The sequence below is a fragment of the Rhineura floridana genome, chromosome 11, assembly GCF_030035675.1.
Source record: "Rhineura floridana isolate rRhiFlo1 chromosome 11, rRhiFlo1.hap2, whole genome shotgun sequence".
Taxonomy (NCBI): Eukaryota; Metazoa; Chordata; class Lepidosauria; order Squamata; family Rhineuridae; genus Rhineura; species Rhineura floridana.
The window spans coordinates 26,650,317-26,667,260 of NC_084490.1; the positions used below are offsets into that span (position 1 = coordinate 26,650,317).

The 16,944-nt window shown below is 40.8% G+C and overlaps 1 protein-coding gene across 1 annotated transcript; it reads right to left on the reverse strand.

The window, feature by feature from the left end:
• Positions 1-7,648: 7,648 nt before the first annotated feature.
• Positions 7,649-15,155, reverse strand: LOC133367620 (vomeronasal type-2 receptor 26-like). Its single transcript, XM_061591716.1, has 5 exons — positions 14,877-15,155; positions 13,930-14,781; positions 12,891-13,118; positions 11,473-11,599; positions 7,649-8,544 (listed from the first exon to the last, which is right to left on the reverse strand). The coding sequence occupies exons 1-5, from the start codon at positions 15,153-15,155 to the stop codon at positions 7,649-7,651; spliced, it is 2,382 nt and encodes a 793-aa protein (XP_061447700.1).
• Positions 15,156-16,944: the final 1,789 nt, after the last annotated feature.

Genomic DNA, 16,944 nt, shown 5'->3' on the forward strand with positions numbered 1-16,944 from the left:
ATTGGTATTTTAAGAAGCTGTTGCTTTAATATTCCGCACCCGATTTTTACATTTCTATCAGAGAGAGAGAAAAAAGCAAGAGTTCCTCACACAGATTCATAAATCACTGACTGTGTGGGTTCTTCTAAGAAAGTGGGGGTGTTGTGAAAGAAGAAGACTTGAGAGGCAATTGCACCGATGATAAAGTTGCCTGGCTGATAAAACTGATGCGGTAAAGGAAGTGGATCATTGTAAATAGTGCAGTTAATAGAATGGCTCTTGCATGCAACACCGAGCAATAGTATAAGCAGCAATATTGCTGCGATCCCCATTCTATTGTCAAATTTTGCTTCCAGCTTCAGATTCTCCTGTGTATTTCCTCTGGGTCCTCACTTCTTACATACAGTTTAAATATGGTACTTTCTGATCCCAGCCTGCATTTTTAGATTGGGGAAAAAATGTTTGACAGTTACGTAGTTGCAGATATAAATGACTTTACACATGCTACCATCACTGTTAGAATGCCAAAGACTGCCACCCCGATTAGCTTGTTGCCATCTACAGCAGCTGTTCTTCACCTTTCTTGGGTCACAAACCCCTTTGAGAATCTGATGAATGAATGAATAAATGAATAAATGCAATTGCTTCTATTGCATTGCAGATTGATTTTCTTTTGTGCCCGGTTCAAGGACCCCCTGAAGCCCATGGACCACAGGATAAGAGCCTCTGATCTACAGCATTATCTGACTAGCATCAGATGCGTTTCAGCATTATATGAATTATATGTGGTGCTGTTGTCACACTGACATAATGCTTGCTCCATAAAGATTTGTCTGTATCAGTGTCCCTGTCTTAGTTACAGCTAATAATGTTTAATTTTGTGGCAACGTCTCAGCTGGTATCTCTGAATAACGTAAACACTCTGGGTCCTTACTTTCTCCGCTAATTTTTTTAAGGCATTTTCTCATCAAATCTTATGAAGCTTTCATGCAGTCTAAGTCCAGTGTTTCTCATCTCAGGGTAGATCAGGTGTTTACTTATCCTTAATAACAGTTGTGGATATTAATAACTTTACTCTCACATGCAACCCCACCCCAACTTTGAGAATTCTGCCTGTCTCTGTTTCTCTGTCTGGGGGTGGGAGGCTACACCGAAGGAAGCAATGTACTGGCAGCTATGAATTACACTGCAAAATATTTATCCAAAAAGAAATGTTATATTAGCAGTTCCTCCTTGCCCCCTCTCCCTCCCACTGTCCTCTCTGTGCATAAGTCAATGCCCCTTTTATTAGGAATGTTTTTCCACTTCTCAGACTAAGAAACCAAAAGGCAACAGTGACCAGGAGCTGGGGGGAGAGAGAAATATTTCTAAATACAGAGATTGTATAGCACTTAACTGGAGAAAAGATACTAAAATATAATGGAGGAATGATGTATGAAAAGCTGACAAACACTTGCCTATTGCTGGGTATTGTTTGTGGAGTTTATATGACGTTTTACAAACATGGTTATTATTGATATTGTTGCACGCCTTGGAAATGCTTTGAGGAGCAGCAAGAAAGAAAACAAGTAATTTTGAGAGTGACAGGGGAGATAATCACATCCCCCAGTGCCTTAGTCTTGGCAGCCTTCAGCCATAGGGCATTGACTGCATTTGAAAAAATATGTATATGTTTGTGTGATGTACTGCAGTATAATGATAGATTGTAGGAAGGGGCCCATAAGACAATTGCATTCAACCCCCTGCTCAATGCAGGAATCCAAATTAAAGCATACCCGACAGGTGGCTGTCTAGCTGCCTCTTGAGTGTCTCCAGTTTTGGAGAGCCCACCATCTCCCTCAGTATTTGATTCCATTGTTGTAGTGCTCTAACAGTTAGGAAGTTTTTCCTGATGTTCAGTCAAATTCTGGCTTCCTGTAACCTGAGTACATTATTCCATGTCCCACACTCTGGAATGATCAGGAAGAAATCCTGGCCCTCCTCTTCCTCTATATGGCAACCTTTCAAGTACTTGAAGAGTGCTATCATATCTCCTCTCAGTCTTCTCTTCTCAATGCCCATTTCTTTCAGTCTCTCCTCATAGAGTTTTGTTTCCAGTCCCCTGATTATCCTTGTTGCCCTCTCTGAACCTGTTTCAATTTGTTTGCATCCTTCTTAAAGTGTGGTTTCCAGAACTGGAAGCAATACTGAAGACAAGGCCTAACCAGTGCCTAATAGAGGGAAAGTAGCATGTTATGCAACTTTGAAAATATTTGTTAATGCAGCCTAAAATAGCATTGGCCTTTTTTGCAGCCACATTGCACTGCTAGCTCATATTCAGCTTGTGATCAGCAACAATTCCAAGATCCTTCTCACATGTAGTATTGCTAAGCCAAGTATCCCCCATCTTATAACTGTCCATTTGATTTATTTTTCCTAGGTGTAGAACTTTGCGCTTATCCCTGTTAAATTCCATTCTGTTGTTTCCAGCCCAATGCTCCAGCCTATCAGGATCCCTTTGAATATTGTTTCTGTCTTCCACGGTATTAGCTGTCCCTCCCAATTTTGTATCATTTGCAGATTTGATAAGCATTCCATGCACCTTCTTATCCAAGTCATTAATAAAAATGTTGAAGAGCACTGGGCCAAGGACCGAGCCCTGCAGTACCCCACTTTTACATCCCCCCCGTTTGAGAAGGAACCGTTGATAAGCACTCTTTGAGTATGATTATGTAGCCAACTGTGGATCCACCTGATAGTTGTTCTATCCAGCTCACATTTAGCTAGCTTGCTAATCAGAATATCATTGGACACTTTGTCAAAAGCTTTGCTGAAGTCCAGATATGTTATGTCCACATCATTCCCACAGTCCACCAGAGAGGTTACCCAATCAAAAAAAGGCAGGATTTGTTCTTGACAAATCCATGTTGGCTTCTAGTAATCACTGCATTGTTTTTAAGGTGCTTAGAGATTGAATGCTTGGAGATAATCTGCTCCATAATTTTCCCAGGGATTGATGTCAGACTGTCTGGTCTGTAGTACCCAGGTTCCTCCTGTTTGCCTTTTTTTGAAGATAGGGATAACATTAGTCCTCCCCCTGTCATCCAGCACTTCACCCATCCTCCATGATTTCACATAGATAATAGACAGTGTCTCCAAGAGTTCTGCAGCCAGTTCCTTCATTACTCTAGGAGCTCTGAAGATTTAAAGTCATTCAAACTTGCAATCTGTAATCCTGCCTCTTCAATTTGTACTTCACGTTTGCCAGGAGATCATAGACCCTCTTTTGGGAGAAGACTGAGTCAAAGTAGGAATTAAACACCTCTGCCTTTTCCTTTTTATCTGTTATCATTTTGTTATCCTCACTGAGTAGCTGAATTACCATAATTTATTTACAAGGATTCTAAGAGGAAAACATCAAATCTAGAGATCAGTTCATTGAAAAGGTTATTCAGGGTGACCTTGAAGATGCAGGAAATAGATGAGATGAGACTATCCTGGGTATTTTGTTGGTATTAAGGTGATTACAGGTCCTCTACACAAGTCCTCTACACTGACACCACATTTGAAGTTATGACAAAATAGTGGTTGGGAACTCTGCTCCCTTGCTTATCCCATTTACAGTTGAGGAACTTGCCGGGCAGCATGGACAGATGGCAGCCAGCCTTTGCAAAGATCTCTGTGAGATCAAAAAAAAAAAAAATTGGACGGGTGAGCCACCCCATGCTCAGGGAAATAGCAGTTTCTAAGAAACTGACAGAATAATTATTAGCAAACTAATGAGAGAACCCATTACATGTCTTAAACTGAGTCCCTCTGTGTATGAAATAGAGCTTTCTGAAGACACAGAGGGACACCCATTGTGAAAGTACCTCCACCAATCCAGTCCAGTAGGGAAGGAGACAGTCTTTCAAATATTTGGAGCCTAAATCTTTTAGGGCTTTGAACACTTGTGTGCCCTCCTTGAATTGGGCCCAGAAATAAGCTGGCAACCAATGCAGCTGATTAACAAGGGTTATATAACAAGGGTTATATGAGATCTAAATGAAACCCCAGCCAATAATCTGGCTGCTGCATTTTGGACCAGTTGAAATTTCCAAGTCATCTACAGTGGCAGCCGCATATATCTATTGCAATAATCCCGTTTGCAGGTCACCAGAGTTAGAGTACTGTGACAAAGCTATCTCTGTCTAAAGGTCAACTTTCACAGATGGGAAGGGCCTCCCACCAAGTGCTTTTTTTCTGATGGCACTCACTGGTACTGAGTACCATCACCTCTTTTTTTTCTTGCCCATGACAGCAATGGGCTGCCACCCATGACATTTTTAGCAAGACATGAGTACCAGTACCTTATTTTTTTTTTGCCAAAAAAGACACTGTTTTCACCTATCAGTCACCTGCTATCTCCACGATCTCAAGTGACCTGTTTGAAATTAAACTATTGCAGGCAAAGGAACAACACTTTGCAGGTACTGACAATCAGCTGATGGTAAATGCTTGCAAAGCTCTGTACCTTTTACAGCCTTACCAGGAGACACCAGGGGTTGAAACTGGGACATTCTGCATGCGAAGTACATACTCCAATACTACTGTGCTCTACCACTGAGTCATGGGCCTTAATATCACCTAAGAAGGAGAATTAAATAATTGTCTAGGCATCTGGAAACTGTAATACTTTCGTTTGGTAATAATATTTATCCAGAAGCAATTTTGAGAAGGTATATGGAAAATGTTTCTGACTGAAAGAATGGTTCAGTTTTTTGCTGAAAGAAATCATGACATATTTACTATATAAGAAACTTAAATAGCAGAGATTCAACAGCTACCAGATTTTTAAAAACATTTACAACTAATGTTCACATTGATGTAAACTTGAGCACAACAAAATTATAAATCATAGCCCATAGACTGTAGGCAAACCCCTAAAATACCATCTATGGATTCCTTCAAGTCACTCAAACTGTGGAACAGTGGATCAGGGAATCCAGCACCAGATAGTAAACCAAAAATTACCAAAGATTAAGTAACTGTGAGTTAGCATTCCCTTTTTGATGAGTAACTTGAAGTTAGTATTTGTTCTACAACTTTAGAACATAATAAACACAGGTAATACTAGAAGCAAGTTGTTACTGTTTCCCCCCCCCCCCCAAAAGCAAGCTACAGGCAAAAGGCTCAGTGGTAGTGCATTTGATTTGCATGCAGAAGGTCCCACGTTCAATCCCTGGCATATCTGAAACTTGTAGAGATGCTCCTAGTCAGTGTAGACAGGTCTGGGCTAGATGGACCCTTGTTCTGTCTATATTCCCTATGTTCCTAAGCTGCCACACATTCACAAAATCTCCTATGTCTCCACATGGTTCAACATGATTCCCCTTCTTTATGGCAATGGCAATGGCCACAGATATCATCACTACCGCACTACTGCACGGCTACTGCGCATATACAAAAGAGAAAGTCATCATTTGACTTTTTAACTCAATTTATTACAAGGTGAAGGAGTGTAGGTCCCAGGTTATGGTCTGAACCAGCACCCTGCTGAAGCTAAGCAGGGTGAGGTCTGGTCAGTGCCTGGGTGGGAGACTGCCTGGGAACAATATGTAAACTGCCTGGGTTTCTATCATGAAAAGAAAGGTGAGGTGTAAATGTAATAAATAAATAAATAAAAATAGTTATAAGAAGTTTGTAGATTTATGTCAAAGACTGGTCATTATCTCCTGCTGATGGAAAAACTAGCACTGGGCATGGATATTTCCTCTTGGCAACTCAACTATTTCAGACATAGCTGTTGTGAAGCTGATGCGATAACATGGAATTGGAGAGGAAAGTGAAATGAATCTGCTGTTAAATATGGGCAAGCTTCCTGCTTGCTAGGTTTCCGACAATTCCTCACTGCTGCTTTCATCAAATGGCCGAAGGCCTTCCTCCCCACTCACAGGCCATCAGCTCCAACTGCCCTGTAAAGAAGAGAAGAAACAGCAGAGTGGAACTTCCATCTCCACTCACTGCAGCTTTCAAGAAGGTGAAGGCCCCACCCTGTAAGGTTAATAGCATATGGATGTATTAGTCACTTCCAGGAATGTTGGGGCACTAGATTATTTTTCAGGGACCACAAAGGCCTTTTTTTTTAGTCTTTCGCTTTTTAGAGCTTCCTTCTAACTGCTTTCCTTAGCAGCAATCAACACCCCCCTCCCATGCAAGTACTGTGTTCTCTTTTTAAGTTGCTTTGGGGTATGTGGTGTTAGAGGTGTGTGGAATGTGAGGAGGACTGTCAGATCTAACATGTGCGTAACTGCATGCCAATTTTTCCTTTCTCCATATAATGTAATCATTTAAGGCTTCTCTATATAATTGTTTGAAATGGAAATAGACTGCCTTCAAGTCGATCCTGACTTATGGCTACCCAATGAATAGGGTTTTCATGGTAAGCGATATTCAGAGAGGGTTTACCATTGCCTCCCAGTCAGAGCTTGGAAAAGTTACTTTTATAAACTACAACTCCCATCAGCCCCAGCCAACATGGCCACTGGATTGGGCTGATGGGAGTTGTAGTTCAAAAAAGTAACTTTTCCAAGCTCTGCCTCTGAGGCTAGTCCTCCCCAGCTGGCTAGGGCTTGCTCAGCTTGCCACAGCTGCACAAGCCAGCCCCTTTCTTGTCTACAACTGGCAACTGGACCCCTTGGGACTATGCAGCTTGCCCACGGCTGCACAGGTGGTAGGGCACGTAACCCCTGAGCCACTCACTATGGGGTGATCTTTAGCTGGCCCTTCACACCAGGAGACACAAGTGGGGATTTGAATTCACAGACTCTGGACTCCCAGCCAGGCTCTCCTCCCCACTGTGCTATACCAGCTATATTAATTGTATATTTTTGGGGGGGTAGGCAAATGGAGACTCCTAAGCTAAATGTGGCCCACTGGAATGTGATATTTGGCTCCTCACTTGATAATCTATAAGGAATATAGGTATGAATAAAGTAGCATTTTTTGTAACAGACCCTGAAAGTGTGTCATATGAAGGCTTACTTCCCATGGAATGATAAAACTCTGTCTAGGTTTTTGGCAAATTAGTTCTCACACTGAAACTCAAATAGCTAAGCTTACTGGTCAATCTAGCCCAGCATCCTGTTCTCACAGTGGCCAAGCAGATGCCCATGGGAAGCCTGCAAGCAGGACTTTTACCTGTTTTAGTCCCTTCCCTTCCATCTATGTTCTCCTTTTAGTTTTAGTTAGATTGTATGTTTTTGTGGTAGGACACTTTTTTATTTTTAAAAACATTTTCTGTATTGATGGCGCTATATAAATAAACATCACCATCATCATCATCAGCAACAACAACAGGCCTTCCCCCTCCTGTCCAACAACTGGTGTCTAGAAGCATACTGCCTCCAATCATGGAGACACTTTGGAACAATTGCTTTTTGTACATGTTTGGAGTGGGCCCATGGTTAGATTCTGTCCTTGACTCCTTTACTAAATGAGCAATGACTTTTTGGAAATATTCTGTAGCAAACATTAACCAGTTGAAAGCTTCATTTTACAGATGAAAGGGATACTCAAGACAAGTTCAAATCAGTTTAACAATAATAACTTTAAAAGGGAACTTTGGAAGCTGGTGTTGTTGAAAGATGTAATTGTGTCCAGGGAATTATGTATTAATACAGAATATAGACACAGTTTCTTATTCTTAGTTTTATCTTCTTATTAAATGGTCCTTATTGTTCAAGTCTGGCCTCAGAATAATTATGTAGCATTTCGGGAAGAAAATAGAACACAATAATCCAGCACCAGAGCATAGGATGGAAAAGATCTCAACAGCTACCATGTATTTTCCTTTAGTGCTCAGGTATGTTGGAACAAAGGACAACCAGACACTACAAAATATCAACATGCTGAAAGTGATAAATTTGGCTTCATTGAAACTGTCAGGTAGCTTCCGGGCAAAGAACGCCACAGTGAAGCTCACAATGGCCAGGAAGCCCATGTAGCCCAGGACACAATAAAACATGGAAGCTGAGCCCTCATTGCATTCCACTATGATTTCCTCTTTCAGTGAGTTCATGTCCTTATCTGGGAACGGGGGAGAAGTAATCAGCCAAACCATACAAATGCCAACTTGAATAAAAGAGCCGGAAAGGACAAGAGAATTTGTCAGTCTTTTCCCCACCCATTTCCTCATCCCAGATCCTGGTTTGGTGGCCATGAATGCTAGAACCACTGTGATGGTTTTTGCCAACACCGTGGAAAGGGAGAGTGAGAAGACAATACCAAAAGCCATTTGTCGGATGAGGCAGGTCACCTTCCCAGGATGTCCAATGAAAAACAATGGACAAAGGAAGCAATACATGAGGGAGACAAGGAGGATATAGGTAAGGGTCCGGTTGTTGGCTTTGACTATGGGAGTGTCCTGGTACTTCCTAAAGGTTCCAAGTATTAAAACTGTGGTCACAGAGAAGAAGATTGTCAACACAGTTAAGATTATTCCCAAAGGTTCTTTGTAAGAGAGATAGCTTAGAATTTGGGGAATGCATTGATTATTGTCCTTGTTGGGATACTGGTCTTCTGGACATTTCATACAGAAATCCATGTCTGGGGGGAAAAAGAATGACTTGGTTAAATATTTGAAGACTTCAAATACCATATAATAGAAAGGGATCTCAAAATCTGAAACTGTTGAAGAAAAAGCTAGTCCAGTATAGGGTTTGGTGAACACAATCCTGATTTCCAACAACATTTAGTAGAGATGATCTTTCCCTAATTGTTTTCCTATTTTCCAATGACGTTTCTGCTTATTTTGAGATACTACTACTGCGGTGGCGGCTGTGGCTGCTTCTACTACTCCCAGTACTACTACTACTACTACTACTACTACTACTACTACTAAATATCTATGGTTTTCAAAAACTGATCTCTACTCTGTTAGCTTTTTTAATCTAATAGTTCAATGGTGAATAGTGAGGAATAGAGGAAGAAGGATGAAGGTAAAGTTAAACTGGGAAGCATGTTTATTCAGTTAATTTACACTTAGAAACTTGTGACTAAAGATTGTACCAAAGGCCTTACATGAAATATTTACTTTACAGGGAGATCTGGAGGAAAAGAGAGAGGTGGCATTACTTTGGTAGTTGGATATTGTGAGAGAACAAATGTGGCATTGAACAAAATGATGCAGTCAATTCTTTCTCCTAAAGGAATGTTCTTGTTCAGTATCCCATCCAGAAACTACCTCCTGGCAGGGGACTGCAATCTCTGTTTTGTTTTCTAAGTGCCACTGATTTTGCTTAGTCCTCATTGGGACAGACATTTTGGATATCTTTATTGCTATCTATATCTATACATAACTTCTGTTAACATTAGTGTCCCCACAGGTGATTTGATACCTCACTTGATTCTTACTATCCCCTTTTTGGCTCACCAGATGAGTTCAGTATTATAATGTTATGAGCATGGGGGTTGGAATGGATGATCCCTGTGAGTCCTCTTCCAACCTCTGATTTGGAGACTTGCACCTGGGGGTAAAGAAACTGGCTCTGAATCTCCTTTGTTAATCAAATAGAGTGGCCAGGTAAAATGATGGGACTATTGGTTGCCCAGCAACTGGTAAATGGGCCAGGAAGACCCTTTTGTCATTGAAACTCTTCTGGAGAGCCTCCCCCTCCCCCACTCCTGGCAGCTAGCAGAAGTTGTGCTTGGAGTTTTGAGTTGTGTCTAGAGAATGGCTGGGGCTGGAGGCAGGCAGAAAGACTAGCTCTCTGCACCATGGCATTTGGGGTGCCTCCTGCAACCCAGATGGAAAAGCTGGGTATTAGACTGCTGATGCATTGAACCCCTCCATCCTTGAGCTCAGGTTGGAATGTGTGTAAATAAATAAACCATATTTCATAAAGACACTGCAGTCTCCACTGACCTTCTTCCCCAAAGGAAACCAAACCCTGGAGGAGCGCAGGGACCCCAGAAATCTCAATGCTCAGAGATTGGGGGAGGCACGCAACAATAATGATTTATGCCACTTCTTTGTTGTAATTATTCCACAAAAAGTCAAGTAGAGGAGGGTTTCAGGAGTTTTGGGGCAAGATAAATGAGAGATTTGTGATTGGACAAATTTAGTTAGGGCTGTCAGAAGCTTATCTAAACTAATTTCCATCTGGCTTCATGTCCTTGTTTGGCACTGAAATGGCCTCACCCCCAGTTGAGATCTTTTATTAGGAAAGAGACAGGCGTGTGTGATCCTGCTGATTCTCCTTGATCTCTCATAGCAGCTGTTGATACCATTGGCCATTGTATTCTCCTGGAGTAGATTTGTGGCTTATGAGTTGGAAGCATGGTCTTACAGTGGTTCCACTCCTACCTGTAGTGTTGATACCAAACAGTAGCACTGGGAGAGTGCTGCTCAGCTCTATGACTCTTGAGATATGGTTCTGCAGGGTTCCAAACTATTTCCCAAGCTATTTAATAACCATATGAAGCCATTGGGAGTGACCAACTGAGAACTTTGGATCAGGGTGTAATCAATATGCAGTTGATCCTGAGCTCTGTCTCATCGTGCCATCTGAACCAGGTGCTGTGTGGTACTGGACTGATGTCTGAAGGAAGTAATTGGATGGATGAGGGCCATTAAATTCTTACAAGATGGAGCTACTGCTGTCTGGTTGTTCTTGTGTTTGGGAATTGGGAAATCAGCCTGTTCTGGATGGAGTCCTCCCCCTAAAGGAGCAGGTGCAGGAGCAGGTACATACTGTAACTTGGAGATACTCTTGGATCCAGCAGTGCCATTGAGGGTCAAGTAGCTTCAGAGGGCACAATTTCTTATATCCAACTACACATTGCCTCAGGTGGCATGTTGGATAGGAATTGCATTCCACTACCTACTCACAATGCCACTATTGTTGATCCACATAGGAGTGCCACTGCCAATGTGATGCTGCAGCAAAGCAGTGGGCAACATTCCTATATGGCACTCTGGCTGCACCAGGTCACCATAACCAGAGTGAAGTGGCTCTGGAGAACAGCTGTGACACTGCCACTTTGCCATGCAAATATTGTTTGAAATATAACTGCAGTAAGCTGCTAGCTTTCAAAATTCAATTGTTTAGAACCTATGAAATAGGTAGCTTTATTTATCTATTTCAAATATATACACAAAGGAAAGGGATGAACTTAGCACTGCAAAGCAACAGTGGCAAATGAATTCTTTGGTGCCACCTTCACCACAATAGCTCACTCTGTAAAGATCCTACATTCCACAGGGTACTTCATCAGAGTGAGGTATGGCCACTTGGAAGGCCCTGGAGAGCTACAGCACACCTGCATTGTTACTCCTGATGAAGTAGCAGGGAAAAAAAAGGGGGGTCTCATTCTCTCTGTGTGTGATGGGTGTAGCATGGGGCAGCAACATTGCTGACTCTGACTCAGGCAGCAGGATAGCTTGCACTGGCCCTGAAGAACAGTAATAAAAGGCAAGCTAAGCTGGATTTTTCCCTGTGCTCTGGGCTTCCTACAATGTGTTACTTATTCTACCTTTCTGATTGGAGATCATCCCTTCTGGACACGGAGCACAATCATAGCAGCAAAATTTCTCTCCCTCCTTCTTTTTCCTGCTGTAGCCAGGATAGCAGTTGTCGTTGCACACAGAAAGTGGCAGGACCTGTCCAGAAACATGGGGAAAAAGATGGGCATTAAAAATGTTTTCAGGGAAGCGGTTATTGAAATGGAACGAGCTTACCATGTTTATCACTTCCACAAGTGCTTAATTGTGTGTGTGCGTGCATGCGTGTGTGTGTGTGTGTGTGTGACAGAGAGAGAGAGAGAGAAATTACTGGCTCATTAATGCTGAGAAGAAAAAGCCTTGTCCATGAAATATTAGTTTCAGTTCAGTTTGTTTGGTCTACAGTCCTTAAACATCAAAATCTATATAAGGTTCTCAAGACAATGTAAATCTTTAGATGGCAAAGCTTGAGGGGGCCTGAGTCCTCTTTGTTTGAAAAAACCAAGAATCTCATGGAATAATAGATTCTTCTATCTTACCAAATTACAGTGAGAATGGACTCAGATTGCTTAAAAAGCTGCAAATTGATGTACAGAAGCAAGCCTCATGATAAAAAAAAAGAAATTTTAGATGGTAGCTTTAAGCTTGACATAAATTCATGAGGTCAAAAATTGAGTGCAGTCTTTGTGTAATGGAGATATTCATGTGAAGACCACCTCTCAGATCTCAACATTATTCTCCACCATACTGAAGAAACTATGTTGGAGAAGGAGAAGTGAGCAGAGGACAGAGAAGGAACTTTGAATGGAGGGGTGTTCTGTTTCTTATCCTTGGGAGCCCCTAGGAAACTCACCAAACCAAATCTACTGTATCCTGGAACTGGGTGTGTTCAGTGCAGCAGACTGCTGAATGGGACGCAGCTGAGGGCCGCTTGAGGAAGCTCTATCCAACATGATGCCTGTTCATAATAACAAGCCTAGAATGAGAGAGTAGGGTGATATCAGCAGTTTCCAGGAACTTTCTTTGGTGTGAAATTTTGAGGGGCGAGCTGTGTTTGGGCCCTGGGTAAGAGCCAGGGTGGATGCATGGAGTCCTGTATAGGTGTATTAGAAGGAGAGGGGAGGTGTGTTAGAAGGAGAAGGAATTGATATCAGTTTATGCTTATTAGCAATTTGTATTAATGTAACAGTTGTAAATGTAGCATGTAATTTTGTAGCATGTGTTATTTAAGTTGACTGTTGTTTTCATTCTCTGTAAACCGCTTACAGTATGTATACATATATATGTGTGTGTATCGAGTGGTATTGAAATAAGCTAAATAAATAAATAAATAAATGCCATGCTACCCGACATGATACAGTACCTGAATGGCCCCACAACAGCGAACTCAAGAAAATGGAACATTCCTCAGTAAATTTGAAATATTTGGGAACTTGCAGCTGTGTCCCACCTGGTTAAAGCTTCTGTGCCACACAATTTGGTCATCATTAAGGGCCAACTCTTTGCCTGGAGGAGCCTGAGGTTCCAGCCTTCCAACTTTCACTCTAACAAAAGAGTTGTTTGGGAAAGTCACCCAGTTTGTAACATCAAATCCTGCTATTAATTCTCGATTTTCATCAAACTTCACAGTGTCTCCAGCACTGTTGTTGAAAATAACACTTCTTAGGAAGTGATGGAACTAAGGTGAAAAAGAAAATGAAACAAAGGAGAACAGGGGTTAAAATCTCTACAGTGAGCTTAATGAAAGGATTGTCTAACGTGATTATTCTTATGCCAGTTTATGCATGCAGTACATGGCAGATCCAAAATATTTTGCAGTCTGTGATGGAGAAGATGGTGCTTCCTTTCCATTCCAAATGCAGAAGTTTACTTCAACAGTGGTGATGGGACAGGTTTCTCCACTGCACCTAAAGGCAGCAGGTGGTTTCGGTGGTGCAAGGGAGGCTGAGGGACACAGCTCTGTGCTCTAAGGGGCAAATAGCTAAAAGATCTCAGGAATAAGTATGTGGGGAGGAAGGATGCCACTGCTGCTTGTATCACCCTCATCTTCCAGCATGGGATGCCTTAGGTATCCTTGTTTCTTTGTGCAATGTAAGGCCAGTCCTGTCCCTAATACAGGTATCTTATGTTGCTCATTAGTCCCAAATGGGTGGCATATTATATTAAAATATAACCTAGACTATTTTTTTCATTAGGATGACAATTATTAAGCAAAGCTATTCACAAAAATTGAATTAGGATTCTATCTAGTGGAAATGGATGATATGCTTCCCTGCTTTGAAAGACAAAGTTGTGTGATCAAGTTGTAACTATTTTTCATGGCTACATAATCCAAAATTCTAACGTCTTTCCTTGAACCAATACTTTTACCAACTGACTACCATTTTGGTAGAATTGTTTACTAAAGACTAAGGAAGCAGTATTTATTTAACTTTTGCATCACATGCAAACCCATTTTTTTTAAAAAAAATGTATTGATATGTAATTACCAGCCATGGCTGTATAATCTGAAATTTTAGTCTCTCTCCTTCTAGCAGTCTGCGGTGTCTGGAGCTGGATGTGTGTATGGCATGTAATGCATGTGCCACAGCATAAACAGCATTGCAGACATTATAGCTATGACCAATCATGTTCCTTTCAAACAAAGTATGAGGAAGGTTTTCCAAATTCTCTTCGCCAGTGCATAATGTCTTGCTCTTCACACTGGAAATTTTCAAGGAACAGTTGAATGCCTGCTCCCAGAAATTTTGAATGAAACCATCGTTGTTTGTCCAGGAAGGTTTTACGGTGTCTATAAAATTTTGGAATCCAAGTGGCTGATTCGAGTGTACTGTGAAAGATATCGCACCATGGAAATTCTGGATGTCCCACAGTCTTTGAACAGAGAGTGATTCAAAATCCCATTGGGATGTTGCAATCCACACTTTACCAACAGGTGGTAATGAGAATAATGGTGCATAAAACAGCAACATCCTCAAATTATGCCAGGATGGAGGTTCACCATTTACAAAACATGCATTGACTTTTCTGTCCATAAGAACTGGATAATCATCTAAGTGCCTTAAAAGGAAGTTCAAATACTCATCCACATAAGTCCGTTTGGGTGTTCTAAGTATGAATGCATAGCAGATGTTATTCTGGGTAAGCAATGGTATGATGACCTGCAAAAACCTGTCCCCAAAGTCATCATCCACGGCCAAAAGCCCAACCCACGTCCATCCAAAATGATGAAGTAACTGGACAACCCCCCTGTATTGATAATCTTCATTGGGGATCATCTGGTACAAAAATGGAAATGCAGTTCTGTCACCATGTGCTGGGGAAAATGATCCATATGTGAGCTGAAATAAAATATAGTGCTATTAGTCAGATAAAATAATATCAAATGTAAAATTGTGTGCCCTGGAATTTCCATATCCTCATTCCAATGGCCTACCTGTGGAATCTTGTAAATGCCAACAGTGTTGGCCATAATGGCAGATACTTCAGTCACCAATCCTCCAATGACAGTAATTATTTTTTTCTGAGAATCACAGATGAAGTTGGGGACAAACCTATGTTGTGTGCAAAGCAGGTTCAGGGTGGCCTTATAGGTCATCTTTGCAATGTAGTAGCCATTGATTATGTGGAAACCCAAAGTGATGTTTGGCAAGAATTTGGTGTCCTCATTGATCTGTTTCACAGCAAATGCTAGGGCGAGAATGTGCTGGTACATCTTTGGCATTGCACTGCAATGAGAGATGCCAAGTTAACAAACTAAGAGAATATGTATTTTTACCTGTAAGGTTGTGGTGCAGATTAAAACTACAAAAGATCATAGAGTGCTGTTAGTGGATAAGTCGGAGTGTTATCATCTGAGCCAAACACAAAAGAAAAATAAAGGGGGGAGAATACTTCTGATAAAAGTAGAATACTTTTAAGATATAATCCTGTCCTAAATCTTTGCACTCTTTGTGGCCATTGCTTTGCTCAGTAAACTGCATTCTGCACCCTCTTGAACCATTATTAATGAAAGCAGAAATTATGCAATTCACAACAGGTAATTTGTATGGGATGTTCCACTTGTTTTTTCTCAAAGTCAAAGATGCTAAGCAGCTGTCCTCCCTGTGGTTCTCCAGATGTTGTTAGACTACAACTCTCATTATCCTTGAGCATTGGCCATGCTTGCTGAGGGTGATGGGTGTTGTAGTGCACAACACCTGAGAATCCAAGATGGCGGATGGCTTCTCTAAAGAGACAAAAAATGTAAAGTGAGAGTCTCTTTCTGTTTCATAGTGTTGTTATTTCACACTATGTACACTTGTTGCTATCACTGAAACTGATGGCACCAATCAATAAATATAGAATAAAATGAAGCAACATAAAGCTAGTGCAAACTGGTTGTGTTAACTGAACTCAGAGCTCTATTAATGTGAAGGAAAATAATATTCCATATCAGAAAGTGAAAATCAGAATTATTAATCAGTATATATAATGCCATGAAACTGATATACAGTATAGATTACATATTCATTAGTGTAACAACTAAAGTATTATAAGAGTTCACTTGAAATCATAAGAATGAACAGTAAGTGGCTAAAACTTGAATTTGCAAATACATATAGTTGTTATGGAGTCAAGATCCTGATCCCATCCCCCCAAAAAAAAATTTTGGTGTGCTTTTGGAAACAAACCCAGTTTTGTAGTTGTGTAATATGTGAAAAGGCCTTGAATCAGAAATGAACAATTACTAGCATGAAAATTTACACAATATAAAACTGATAGAATCCATAAAATATAATATAAATGAAATATATATTTTTTTCAAATCTGAAATGTAAACCAGAGAGATGAGGCAAAAATGAGAGGGAATGAAATGTTGGAAGAAAAATTATGTTCTGATTTATTGCACCAATTATTTGCTCTGTGCAAATCCCATATTTTTATTTATTGCAACAGGGTACAATCATAATGTAATATGCTCAACCACATCATTTACAGGTTGGGCAAACAAAATAATTGGCAACTTCCCAATGTCTCTTGGAATGCTCCTCTTTTTCCACTGAAAAGTAAATCTTGTTACTTAAAAAATTGTTGCTTTAATGTTCTGTACCCAATTCTTATATTTGTATCGGGGAGGGGGAGAGAGAGAGAGAGAGAGAGAGAGAGAGAGAGAGAGGTCCTTACACAGGTTCATCAATCAATGACTGTGTGGGTTCTTCTATGAAAGTGGGGCTGTTGTGAAAGAAGACGACTTGAGAGGCAATTGCACCAATGATAAAGTTGCCTGGCTGATAAAACTGGTGTGGTAAAGGAAGTGGATCATTGTAAATAGTGCAGTTAATAGAATGATTCTTGCATGCAACACAGAACAATAGTATAAGCAGTAATGTTGCTGCCATTCCCATTCTACTGTCGAATTTTGCTACTATCTTCAGATTCTGCTGTTTATTTTCTCTGAGTCCTCACTTTCTTCTCACAGTTGACATGTGGTATATTCGGATCCCAGTCTGCATTTGTAGTTT